This window comes from Spermophilus citellus, assembly GCF_964194105.1.
Source record: "Spermophilus citellus genome assembly, chromosome: 6".
Taxonomy (NCBI): domain Eukaryota; kingdom Metazoa; phylum Chordata; class Mammalia; order Rodentia; family Sciuridae; genus Spermophilus; species Spermophilus citellus.
Window position 1 is genome coordinate 152,850,399 of NC_138187.1, and position 13,703 is coordinate 152,864,101.

Consider the following 13,703-nt stretch of genomic DNA (forward strand, 5'->3'; position numbering starts at 1 on the left):
GGTAAATGATTAAGGAAGTAGTGAATACTACAGATGATAAACATCCCAAGAATTCAGAGAAAGGCAGCTCCTTAGGAATGGTTATGATGGGAGGCACTTTTGGAATTGTAGTAGGTCTTGAGTTAGGTTTTGAAGGTGGGCAGAATTTAGGTAACTCAGGCTTGTTTTTCTTACCTGGACACTCATGAAAGGGTTTATTATTGGTCTTCCTGCTTCAAGTCTCTTTCCTCTGCCTTTGGATTTTTTTTTTTTTTAATTTTTTGTACCAAGGATGAACCCAGGGGTGCTCAACCACTGAACCACATCCCCAGCCTGTTTTTGTTTTGTTTTTAGTTGCTGAGACTGGCTTTGAATTTGTGATCCTCCTGCTTCAGCCTCCTGAGCCAGTGGGATTACAGGCTTGTGCCACTGTGCTGAGCCCCTTGGATCTATTTGATCAGTCTTGTCTAGTAGAAATATAATGCAAGCTATGTGTCGTTTTACATTTTCTAGTAGCTACATTAAAGAGTAAAAAGAAGGGGCTGGGACCATAGCTCAGTGGCAGAGCGCTTGCCTAACACTTGTGAGGCACTGGGTTCGATCCTCAGTACCACATAAAAATAAACAAATAAAATAAAGGCATGTTGTTCAACTACACTACAAAAAAAAAAAAAAAAAAAAAAAGAAGCAGTGTGTTTGTAATCCCAGCCCCTCAGGAGCCTGACACACAAGGATTGTTTAATTCCTACCCAATATGGGCAGGAATTTTTAAGGGAAAAAAAAAGTGAAAAGAAACAGGTGAAATTAATGTTAATGTCTTCTTTAATATTTTCAAAATATTATTTCAACATATGATTAGTATAAGATTATTAATGAAATATTTTACTTTTTATACTCTCTTTGAAATCTGTCATGTTACTGTACATTTACATCTCATTTCAGTTTGGATGTTAAATTTTCATCAGAAATACTTGATCTGGCTGGCATGGTGGCATATGCCTGTAATTCCAACAGTGCAGGAGGCTGAGGCCGGAGGATCACAAGTTCAAAGTCAGCCTCAGGAACTTTAGCAAGGTCCTAAGTAACTTAGAGGAAACTCTGTCTCTAAATAAAAAGTAAAAAAGGGCTGGGGATGTGGTTCAGAGTGGTTAAGTGCCCCTGAGTTCAATCCTTGGTACCAAACAAACAAACCCCCAAAAACTTGATCTGTATTTAGCGTTCATTAGTTACAGTTGAAAAGGTAAATTCATATTCCCTAATTGTTCCAAACATACACCGTAGTTTTCTACCAACTGAATTGCATGTCAGTTTTTAAATTTAAATAGATTAGAATTAAATTTTAGTTCCTCAGTCTCGCCAGCTACTTTTTAATCAGTCATTATTTTATGGCTTCAGTGTTGGACAGCACAAAGTAGCCTTCTCAGCCCAAGCAGCCACACCCTACTTAATGTCATTTAGTGGCAGCCTGTTGCCTACAGAAGAATGTGCAGTGACTTTCCTGAAGCCACCTCTTCTCCAGCCTCCACTCCTTCTGCCTGCTCTCAGCCTTGGTGTTTCAGCAGTGCCTGGCTCCGTTCAGTGACTGTGCCTGCCATGCTGGGTGCTCTTACTCCACACGCACCCACTGCCTGATTCACCCACTCAGCTTTCAGGATTCAGCGTATCTCCACTGCCTCCAGGAAGGGCTTCCCTTGGCACCCGCCACACATTGCACCTCTCTTTGGCTGTCTTTCATTATTAGACTGTGAGCTCTGAGCATTGGTACTGTTTGCTTTTCCTGTATTTCCAGCCTGGCACCTTGACTGTATAGTGTTGAGTGTGTACTCTTTCTCTGTGGTGGTGGTGAAGGAGTATTGCTTCATGGGTGGGGACACCACCAGCAGAGGCCATGAGGGGCGGCCCAGTGCAGTATGCATTTTTTTGGGGAAAAGTAAGAATAATATCTAAGGTTTAAAGGCTGCATCTCTGGGCCAGGCATTGTGTGTGAAAGAAGCACTTTGTGTGGGTTTTCACTTTGATAGGATACTCGCACCGTTTTAGAGAGGAGGAGCTGGCTGAGAAAGCGTACTGGGGTTAGCTTGTTGGCCCTGGGTCACACAGCTAAGTGGACCTAGGAGTCACATATGAGTAGCCCAATTCCACTCAAACTGCTAATAACTTCACAGTACAGTTAGAATAGGGCCAAGCTATGTTGTCCTGAGGAGAACCTCATCTTGAGGCCAGTAGAGATTTTTGGAGCAGGGAAATGACATGAAATTAGGATTTTAAGAATATAAAATTGGGAAAATGGAAAAGGAGATAGCTGTTGTAATTTAAATGTGCAGCGTTTAGCACCTGAGTATTTAAAGCTCCTTTTGAGAGGTTTTGACATTTTCAATGCCTTGTTCAGAGCAAAATCTCAAAATAGGGATGTGTGTGTGTGTGTGTGTGTGTGTGTGTGTGTGTATGTGTATGGTGTCTGGAAATCACACATGCCAGGCATGTACTCTACTATTGAGCTCCGTTCTTAAGTTAGTATTGCTTTATCATCCTTATGATATGGGTACCACTACTATTATCATTTTATAATGGGGAAAGTTACACTTAGTAAAAAAAAATAAATAACTTCTTCAAGTTTATAAGCATTTAAGTAGAAAGGCCAGGATATGTGTGTGTGTGTGTGTGTGTGTGTGTGTGTGTGTTACTAATAGTTTAGAAATTGGGATTATACATTATATATCACTTCATGATCTTTTCATTTGTATTTCTTTATATCCTTAGACAATCTTGGAGGGGACTTTTAACTACTGTGTTATATTTTGACATAAATATAATTTATCTCTTAGTATGGACATTTTTGCTTCTAATTTTTCATTATTAACAATTAATATGGTGGTGATCCATTTGTTATAGGTCTTTATTGCTGCTTCTGATTATTTTCATAATCTATTTTCCTAGAGTATAATTGCTCATTCAGAGGGTATACAAAACAAAACTTTAGATGCATATCACCAAATTGCCATCTGAAATACACCCTCCCTTCCCCCTCATACTGTTAAAGGGGACTATTTCCCTTAATTCTTTGCCAGTACAAGGGTTCTCATTTTTTTAAAATATTTATTTACGTGGACACAATACCCTTATTTTTATGTGGTGCTGAGGATTGAACCCAGTGCCTCACACATGCTAGGCAAGCGCTCTACCTCTGAGTCACAACCCCAGCCCCAGATTCTCGTTTTTAGTAAATCTGTTCTTAAAATTTTCTTTTTAAAGAAACTGATGAGTTTCATATTTGAATTTTGTTTTCATCTTTATGTTCACTAAGAGTCCTTATGTTCAGTAAGAACTATTCAGTGTTTGATGAGTTTTTGGTCTTGTAACTTTTTAACATTTAGCCTTTGAGAATTTGCAATTTCTAATAACAAGCCACTAAGAAAAACCACATAATTGAGCTTGTTCAGTTACAAGAGTGAAGCCACGAGTTGCTTCACAATGGGGATACATTCTGAGAAATGGCTCACTGTCGTGCAGACATCATAGATGTACTTCAGTAAACCAAGGTGTCTGTGACATCACCAGGCCATGATTGCAGGACCACTGTCACATGTGCCATTTGTTCTTAATCCACAGTATCGTATGGGTACATGACTGTGTGTTATGCCCAGTGAGTCTGTCCTTTTGGTAAAAGGCACCGATGTGGGTTGGGGTGGTGACTCAGTGGTAGAGCTTGCCTTGCAAGTGTGAGGCACTGGGTTTGATCCTCAGCACCGCATATAAATAAATAAATAAAATATAGGTGTTGTGTCCATCTACAACTAGAAATATTAAAAAAGAAAGAAAAATCACGGTTGTGTGGCTCCTTGACATTTTGCTGCTTTGGGGGTTTTGTGTTCCTGACAAGAACAGTATTGTTTCTGGGTTCTTAGCTGTGGACTGGTGTTGAAATAATGATGTAAATAAGCAGTTAAGCAAGATGGTGTATGTTGTATTGTCTCTCTTTTCAGAATATCTTGCTTTCCTAATGCTGAATTATAAGCCACATGAGGGCAAGCATCCTGCATTTCATTCACTGTTAAGAAAACTTGTATTGACAGAATTGGTCCAGTAGAATCAGATGTTTTATTGTCGAAACAACTTTTCAGGCACTACTATAATAAGTAGTCCAGTTCGGAGAACGCTGTGCCAGGATACGTGAAAGATATATTGTGTACAAGATTCTGGAATAGTTGAAAAAAGGAAAGGCCCACAGTGGGAATGTTGGGGAAAGATACCTTAATAAAGGAATTAGGCCTCAAACTGGGCCTTTAAGGGAGTTTCTGCTTTTCATTTGCTTTCCTAGGCTGGGGACGCATTCGAGCAGGCCAGAGCCACAGTGAGCAAGGAGGGGATGGGAGGAAGACCTGGCAGCTGACTCAGAGTCCCAGGCGTTCACAGCTCTGCCCTGCTGGAGGCAGGTGTTTGGCTTACAGGCTCCTTTCAAGGACTCAGACCCAGATCCTCTGATTCCACAAAGAAAATAGATTTGTCTGGAGGCTTTGCAAAATGGGATTAAATAGGCCTTAATAGTGGAATGTGTCTCACACTCAGGGTCAGAAGAACTTGAGGCAAGCAGCCAAGCTGTCTGAGCCTCAGCTCTCTTATTTGTTCAGTGAGTCCAGACTAGATTATCTTGAAAGTTCCTTCCAGATCTAAAAATCTAGTGATTGAACTCAAGTGGAGGTTGTGCAAGGTGAGAAGTGAAAGGAGGAGGCAAAGCAGCTCTGGTCTAGATGAGTTTTGGGATTTGGGAAATGGTACTGGTAGAAAGGGAAGCAGATTTCCCTCTTGTTTTTAATTTTGGCTTTGTTTGCTTGTTTAAATACCTGATTTTTTTTGTAGGCAGGCTGTGATTAGTTTGATTTAAGACAAATAGAATGTTCCTAATGGAATGGAAATACAGGAATTAATCCTGGGTGAGGGGTTAGGGTTAGAAATGTGGTCAGATAGTCATCAGCCTAAAGGAAGTGCTTTGAACCTGTGAGTGCTGATGAGCATCAGGGCCAAGCCTCAGTACACTGCGATTGGAGTTTAATTCCAGCATTGTCATAAATTGCCTGCTGTTGTGGAGAGTATGGGACGCCCAGCAAGGTTTCTAGGTTTGAGGCTTCTAGTTCTTAAAAAGGAATTCATATTTACAGAATTGAGAAATTTTATATTCTTTAAAATGAGATGTCTTTATAGATACTTTTTAACTCTTTGTTTTTCATTATCATAGATAATACTAAATACTTAAAAATAAGCCAACTACTTTACATATAGGATACCATCCTCATTTTCTACCAAATTGACCAGAAACTTTAATGAAGAGTAAATATAGTAGATTTACATCTTACTTAATTCTCTCCCATTTTATCTTATATGGAGTTTATCATTAGTACTGAAAGTCTGAAGGCTGACATGAGAGGAACAGTTGATAGGACTGCCTAGCCCATGAACTAGATGTGGACCTCCTTGTTGGGTGCACTGATTTACTCTGTCCAGGTCCACTAGCTCTTCTTTAATGTTCAGCCTTTCAGCTTCATAAGTACCCTATAGACCTAAATATTATAAGATGCTTTTCTTTATTTTTATGAGTGCTTTGATTTTTCCGGTGTTTGAAATGTCAGAGGGAAGAGGATGTATGCAAATTCTGTTGTAAAGCCATAGACAACAGACACCCTGATCAGCTAGAACACATTTTTGTGCTGTTTGTTCCAGAAGAATTGGTGGAGAAGTTGTGGGAGGATCAAAGCAGTTCTCTTAGTTTGGAAGCAATGAGATTATAATGATTGTGCATGAGAAACCATGAGATTCTAAAATGAGTCTCTTTGGTTTTTAATGCAGTAGTGTTAGAATATAACATTTATTTTTATTTTTTTTTAAGAGAGAGAGAGAGAGAGAGAGAGAGAGAGAGAGAATTTTTTTTATATTTATTTTTTAGTTCTCGGCGGACACAACATCTTTGTTTGTATGTGGTGCTGAGGATCGAACCCGGGCTGCACGCATGCCAGGCGAGCGCGCTACCGCTTGAGCCACATCCCCAGCCCCAGAATATAACATTTAAATGGTGGGTACTGGCCCATGGGGAGGATAGTTCTTAAATCTTGCAACGATATCTAACCTAAAAGCATTTAGATATAGCACTTACTAGCCTCATCTCACACTCCAAATAAGAAAAATGCTAATCAGTTATGTAACATTTCTTAATCCAGGAAAATAGATATATTTAAAGCTAATAATATTTGGAAATCTTCTCATGAAATCTTTGATTTAAAAATGTCTCAGACTAAAATAGTTAACCTCTACCATACAAGCCGTCAAGAGAGACCCTCCTCCCCCTCTTCCCACCCCAAGAGAAGAAAGCCTGTACAAGGACTTTTTCATCTGAATATAAATTACTATCACCCACATGGAAGCGTGTGGGGATATTAGTGACCCTTTAGTTTATTGGCAGGATTGCATCTTTGTGTGACTTTTAAGTGTAATCTTTTCAGAGAAAAATTAAATGTGTCCCTCTCAAACAACTTGGAATTGTAGCTGCTTGAATAATGGCTATTTTATTCTGAGCATCAGCTGAGAACATAATACTGAGCTTGTGTGATTCAACTTTGGTATTTGCGTCTGAAGAGCCTCCTTCTGTGGGAATGGTGGTTGCCGAGGGTGGCCTTTGGTGCTCCATGCTAACTTCAGACACCCGGGAACTTCTTCATGCCACGCGTTGTTTGTGACTTTTCCTTTCCCTTCATCTTGATTACAGAGAGGTACAGAAAGCAGTCAACACTGCCCAGGGATTGTTTCAGAGATGGACAGAGCTTCTGCAAGACCCCTCTGCAGCAACCAGGGAAGAGATCGACTGGACTACCAACGAGCTGAGAAACAACCTCCGGAGCATAGAGTGGGATCTGGAGGACCTTGACGAGACCATCAATATCCTTTTCTGTGGTGTCTGTGTTGTTGGCAGTGAACCGACAAACGGGCAGGTTTTTATCTAGATGTTTCAAGTACCTCGATGAGACGTTTCCTGTTATAATCCTTGGTGTGGCTCTTATTTGTAGTATGACACATTTAAAATAATTGCCCGGTCAGCCAAGTAAGCAGCCCTATTCTACAGCACATGACAAATTCCGCAATATAAAGACAGCATAGTGCAGTGGTTGTGACTTTGGACCCTGGAGTGAGATGCGGGTGTTCAGGCTGTGGCTCTTCCAGTGTAAAAGTGGAAACAGCTTTTTCTTTCCACTTTCACAGTCAGTAAAATATTTCTGTCATCACACAGATGGGAGTTTTTCCCAGCACCCTGAGCCAGAACACACCAGCAGGGTTACTGCACTTCACTTCAGCTCCAACACTATTTACCTGCAGACTGCATCAGATCCCACAGATCAAGAGTTCTGCCCCCAAGACTATCCCTGCCTCAGGTGCCACCCACAAGCCCCAGGTTCTGACCTGTGCTTCCGATCCCCACTTCCACAGAGGTTCAGTTAATTTTCCAGAGCGGATCACAGAACTCAGGAAAACACTTTATGCTCACCCATTTATTATAAAGGATATTTAAAAATACATAGATGAATAGTGAGGTGGGAGAAATTTGTAGGGTGAAGTGTGTAGAGGCACTGCCCTCTAGGAATCTCCACATGTTTAGCTACCTGGAAGTTCCCAAATCCTGGCCGTGTGGAGTTTATGGAAGCTTCATTACATTATGATTGATTACATCATTGATCATTGGTGATCAACTCAATCTTTAGCTCTTTTCCACTTCCCAGAGGTGGTGGGGGACAGATGGCGCTGAAAGTTCCTACCCTCTGATCAGTTTGTTCCCTGGTGACCAGCCCTCTTCCCAAGGTTATCTAGGAGCTCCCAGTTATCAGTCACCTCATTAACATACACAATGACCTTTATTACTCCAGAGATCCCAAGAGTTTTAGGAGCTGTATACCAGGAGCAGAGACCAGGTATACACTTATGATATTACAGTATCACAAGCAGTTACTAACAAACAGTGGCTTGGGCACATTGGGCATGTTGTAAAACTTCTCAGTGCTTCAGTTTTCTCTTCAGTAGAAAGGACAACAAGAGTACCGAGCTCATAGGATTGTCAAGAAGGTTACCCATGAAAAGAGCTTAGAATGGGGCCTGGCACATAGTAAGCATCTAGATAGTATTGGTGGTTGGTCTGGAGGTGTAGGTCAGTGGTAAGAGTTCTTGCTTAGCATGCAGGAACCTGGGTTCAGTCCCCAATATTGTAAAAAAAAAGTATTAGTAGTTCCTGTTACAGAGAGGTATATACAGACTAGTGTTATTAAAAGAAAATTTTCTTCTAGACTTCTTCCTATTTAAGAAGTGATGTTAAAATGCCACTATCCATTGGAGAGTTATCTTGTACCATGAAATTGTGTTTAGTAAAAGCAGAACTAGTTATACTAATTTAATGCTGTTGATGTTTATTAAGTCCACTGATCTGGTTGACAACCTAGAGAACTGGAGAAGCTGAATTATGTGGCTTTTTTCAATTGGAAATCCCGTTTATAAAAACTTTAGATAGAAGATCTGCTAGTTGCATTTCTGAGTTTTAAGCAAGATTAAAAACATCAAGGAAACCAGCTTTTGTAAAAAATCACTCACTAGTTAGCACAGGTTCATGTGTAGTTAAAATGTTCAGTGCATGATTTCTTTAATAATGACCCTGGATACCATTTAAATTATTAAAAGTCAAATATGGGGCTGGGATTATGGCTCAGCAGTAGAGTGCTCGCCTAGCATGAGCAAGGCCCTGGGTTCGATCCTCAGCACCACATAAAAATAAATAAAAGTTATTGTGTACAACTACAAAAAAAAAGGGTCAAGTATGTTCCCTAAAATAAAATGGGAGGGGACAGAATCAAAACCATAGATACAGGGAGATACTTCTTTCCTTGAGACAGAAGGAAAGGAAAAAAGATTGAGGGAGATAAATTGTGAGATAAAGAGGACAAGTTTTGAAAGATTTTCGTCATTCATTCAGCAAACTTTTATTTTGGCAGGTGCTGAGGATTGAATCCGAGGCCCTAGGCAAGCGCTGTACCACTGAGCTCCATCCCCAGCTCAGGAAACATTTCTTGAGTATACTATGGACCAGGCATTTTATTGGTTACTGAGATTGGATTAATAAGTAAGCCAGTGTACCAGCCCTCATGGAACTTAAGAGTGCCAGTGAAACAGATATTAATCAAATAACAGCACAAATACATAACGGCAGGCTATGAGAAAGAAGTACTGAGCTATCCCAGTGTCTGACCTTACGCAGTTGTGCCAGGCTGGAGGGCAAGGAGTCAAGGGCAGCTTCCCTGAAGGCTTGATCCTGCTAGATTAAGAGGGAGGTTTAGAATCTTGGCATAAGGGGAAGTGGTTTGGAATGGCAAATTGAGAAAGGCTTGTAAAAGCTGTCATGGGAAAAGAAATCAGAAGTCAACAAAGGAGGGGTTAAAGTGTTGGTAAGCAACAAGAAGATTCTGCCCGATGCCCACCAGCAGCCATGCTGGGCACTGTGGGGAGTGGGCATCTCTGGGCCTGGACCTGGGACCCTGGGGTGATACTCCAGGGTCCCAAGGGCAGAGAAGAAGGCTCTGGGGGTCACACAAGACCACGGCATGGAGGACACAGTGGGAAGAGGTGGACAGAGACAGGCTGGCTGGGAGCAAGGCCCAGCTGTGGTCAAGAATGCCATGGATTTTCAGTGAGCCCAATTAGCAGGGGTTGATCTGGCAGGTCATCCTGGAGCAGAAGGGCATTTGTATAGCTGTAAGCAGAGAAAGTTTGAAAATGCTTAGCATCAAGGTGACTGTTTACAGAAGGCTTGGGCTGGGTTTTTCTGCTTGTATGTGAGGGATTCTGCGGTTTAACAAAATGTTTGTTAGGTTTTCGATGGTGAAATGGCTTTACCTTAACTTTTTGACCCACGCATAGTTGAAGCAAATCCTAGAAAATTCAACCTTGATGCTACCGAGTTGAGTATAAGAAAAGCCTTCATTACAAGTACTCGGCAAGTTGTCAGGGTAAGGAGTATGTTCTTACTGTTGCTGTCTTTGTAAGAAACACCTAAACTGTAGAAATGTTTCCATTAATTGTAAACTAACGTTGACTCTGGACCACTTTTTGGTATGACTTAAATGCCAGTTCCCACATATAGCTTCTTTGAATAAAGAAGAAAATTCTGTTTTTAATATTGTCATGGTTATTAGAGCAAAAATGAAACAATAAGCTGCTGGCTTTGAAAAGATTAGTAGTGTGATCCTACAGTCTGCACCTTTAATTTTTCCTTTTCTATTTCTTTGTACATTCTTTCTGGACAAAAGGAAGGATTACTTTTGCACAAGCCGTTTGGTTTCTTGCCTGAACAGTATTGGCTTGCATTGCTCAAGAGTGGTTCTTCCTGGGTTTGAGTGGCAGCCTCTCCCACTGTCTGAATTACTTCTGGAACTCTTGGAACCCATGTTATTGACATTACCTTACACACTGCTTGACAGTCTTCCCAGAGCTATCCAGGGCAAGCAAGTGTCTCAACATGTAAAAAGAACCAGTCAAGTGGTCAAATCTTTATCCCCAAATTATTAAGAATAATACCCATTATTAAAGAATCAATAAGAGAATGTGGTTTAAGTCTTGCATCATTAAGATAGGTTTTGTATCTTGAAACTATATGGCTAAGCCATTTGATTAGCATAACTAGATGTAAGAGAACCAGCTGTCTTTAACATATGTACTAGAAAGCAGCTTCCTTGAATAAAAAGACTTGGGATCAGACCAGTGCTAACATATGGCAAGAACCTGGTACACATTTGCCAAGGACTCTCTGCCACGTGATTTCCTCTTCATGTTATCAAATGGGAGGTTATCACTGAACTTTGGATATTGTTTTTTGTTTGATTCAGTAGTTGTCTTTCTATATACTTAAACCTAAATTGCTTGTAAACAAGTCCATATTTTAAAGGGGCAGAAGTGTGTCTGGACTGCAGGTGCCTCCTTTAGAGAATGAAGGTTTGGATTAGACACTCCTAATTTCTAGCCAGTTTGAAATAATATTCTGATAAGGAAGCCCTGTTGTTAAGTGATATATCTTTTTATACAGTTCCTCAGTTTTTAAAAATAAATTCAGCATTCTTTTCTTTCTTTTTATCTTTCTTCTTTTCTGTTTTCCATGGACCACATCTGTAATATTAAATGGTGCCTCGCAATGAAGTGTATGATCTTTACTTGGATATTATATTTTTATTTCTGAGAGATATTACTGTGAATTTTGAAAATTGGAATTCATTGGTTCATATTTTGAAAGTTAAGGTAGTTGGTATAATTGGAAGTAGAATCCAAAGTTCATTTTCTAATATTTGAAGTTTTTTAAAAGTATAATCTTAGTCTTATAAATCACATCAGTACTTCAAAATGTTGCTGTCCTTCTGGAGTTGAGATCTAAATCACCCTCAACTAGGTGATCTAACTGACTGCTTTAGGTTTTTAATGGTTCTTGTTTTAATTTATTAAATTTAAAATTTAATTTTAATTTTGGAGAAGCTGTTAGTTTGGACTCCCCCCCCCCCCCCCAGGGATTGAACCCAGGAGCATTTTGCCTCTGAGCTATATCCCAGCCCTTAAAAAAAAAAAAACAGAAAATTTATCCTGCGGAAGGCTCTCACTGAATTGTCCAAGTTGGCCTTGAGTTTGCACTCCTCTTGTCTCAGCCTCCCGAGCAGCTGAGATTACAGCTGCCTGCCACAGTGCCTGGCTGAAGTGTCAGTATTTGCCAGTGGTGGGGTAACAGTACCTAACTGAGCTTCTGCTGATTTGATTTTAAAGTCAATATTTGATTTTGAAAATCTGTAGGAAAAGGAAGCAGCAACAATGCTAATGGGAGTAAAAACAAAAACAAGAAACACACTCAGCTAAACAGTGTTTGTTTAAAAAGTCTTGTTGCGAATGTTTTTCCACACGTCATTTAAGATTGTGAAGTTTTTTTTTTTTAATATTTATTCTTAAGTTTTAGGTGGACACAATATCTTTATTTTACATTTATGTGGTGCTGAGGATTGAACCCAGTGCCTCGTGCATGCTAGGCAAGCACTCTACTGTGAGCCACAACCCCAGCCTATTGTGAAGTCTTTATTAAATTTTGGTGGCAGCTTTTACTGAAGAAAATAAAGTACTTGGGCTGGGGCTGTAGTTTAGTGATAGAGTACTGGGTTCACTCCCCAGCGCCACACAAAAAATAGAAATAAAAAAGAAGAAAGCAAAATATTCTAGTTTTATGTAAATAGGCTTTATATATTTGATGTAATCATTTTTTATTTGTGGAGTCATCTATATATATGAGATTTCACATATGAAATTTTTGTGTTTTGAAAATATATTCCAGAATTGACTCCAGTTTAGTAGTGAATTTTGCAGTATATGGCAGAACAATAATGAATAAGTGGTCAGGGAATCTAAGGTCTAGGTTAAGTTGTGACGTTAATAAATTTTAAACAGAGTAAATCAGTCAGTCTCTTTGGATCTCAGTTTTAATAATGAAATGAGCCTCACTAATTTCTCCAACTTTAACTTTCAAAGGGATTCAGATTTCCCTGCTCTTTCCACCTCCCTCCCCAAAATCTATTCCAACCCAAGAAATGTCTAGTTTACAGTTGTAAGTCAAGAAGAAGTGACACCGGTTAATCAGAAAGCGTAAGATGTCTGTGTGCACATGATGTTGGGACGGGAGGCCCAGGAGCGGGGAGCACTGGGACTCTAGCGGCCTCTGGTTCCGCTTGGAAGACAGCGTGGAGGGAAGCAGGAACGTGATCAGGACATTGGTTGTTCTTTTGGCAAATGAACCATATTTTATTGGGACTAACTGCTTTTGACTGCTGGTTCTAAACTTCATGTGTTAGGAAGAAGATGAGTAATTATGTTTTAGGCATGATAGGTTGTTACCAAATGTTGGAAACTGTTTAGTAACATAGCTGAGAATTCCACATCCCAGTGTGAAGGTGATTTGTAATGTGGTATCTGGCGACTCTAACCTACATAAAGTGCTGTCCTTAAAACTTAGCCCTTTACCGGCAGCCGTGGCCACACAAACACACACACACACACACACACACACAAACACAATCACGGTTTTTTATTAAGCAGAAAACTTTAGAATTGCACCTTTAAAATATGTATTTCATTAAAGTAATGCATGTTCATTAAAGAATTAGAACAATTTTGCAAGAGGATAAAATAGAAAAAGAAACTGAAATGTGAAATGATAACTAACAGCATGTCAGTCACTTTCCTCAGTGCCGGCTGGCAGTGTTTCTCGTAGTTGTGACCTTATTATTCAGTGTTAAGCATTTTCATTTCTAGTAGCCACATGAAAAAGGAAAAGAAACAAGTAAATTAAGTATATTTTACTTAACCTATTATCAAGAAGGTTATCATTTGAACATGTAATCAATCTTAAGAAACATTAATGAGAGATTGAAGTCTTTTAAACTTTTTATACCAAGACTGCTTAATCTGGCGTGTATCTTACACTTAAGCACATGTCAATTCAGATGTGAGATTTTCATTGGAAGAACTTCATCTGTAGAGAGCATCTATAAAATTTACAGTGAGAGTCACAAACCCAGTTTTTTCCAAACATGAATAGAAGTTTTCCAGTAACTGAATTTAAGTTCTAGTTAATTAAAATAAATTCATTTTAATTTCTCAGTTTTACTGACTCCATTTCAGGG

At 39.6% G+C, this 13,703-nt stretch overlaps 1 protein-coding gene and 1 long non-coding RNA gene across 2 annotated transcripts in view; both read left to right on the forward strand.

The window, feature by feature from the left end:
* The window catches only part of LOC308650944, a 902,096-nt gene that overhangs the window by 135,524 nt on the left and 752,869 nt on the right, over positions 1-13,703 (forward strand). The window lies entirely within an intron of this gene.
* Positions 1-13,703, forward strand: part of STX6 (syntaxin 6) — a 39,900-nt gene that overhangs the window by 2,163 nt on the left and 24,034 nt on the right. Inside the window, exons 2-3 of the mRNA XM_081297514.1 lie at positions 6,734-6,903; positions 9,913-10,007. Coding sequence (XP_081153640.1) covers positions 6,734-6,903; positions 9,913-10,007 — 265 coding nt within the window. The remainder of the gene's footprint in view (positions 1-6,733; positions 6,904-9,912; positions 10,008-13,703) is intronic.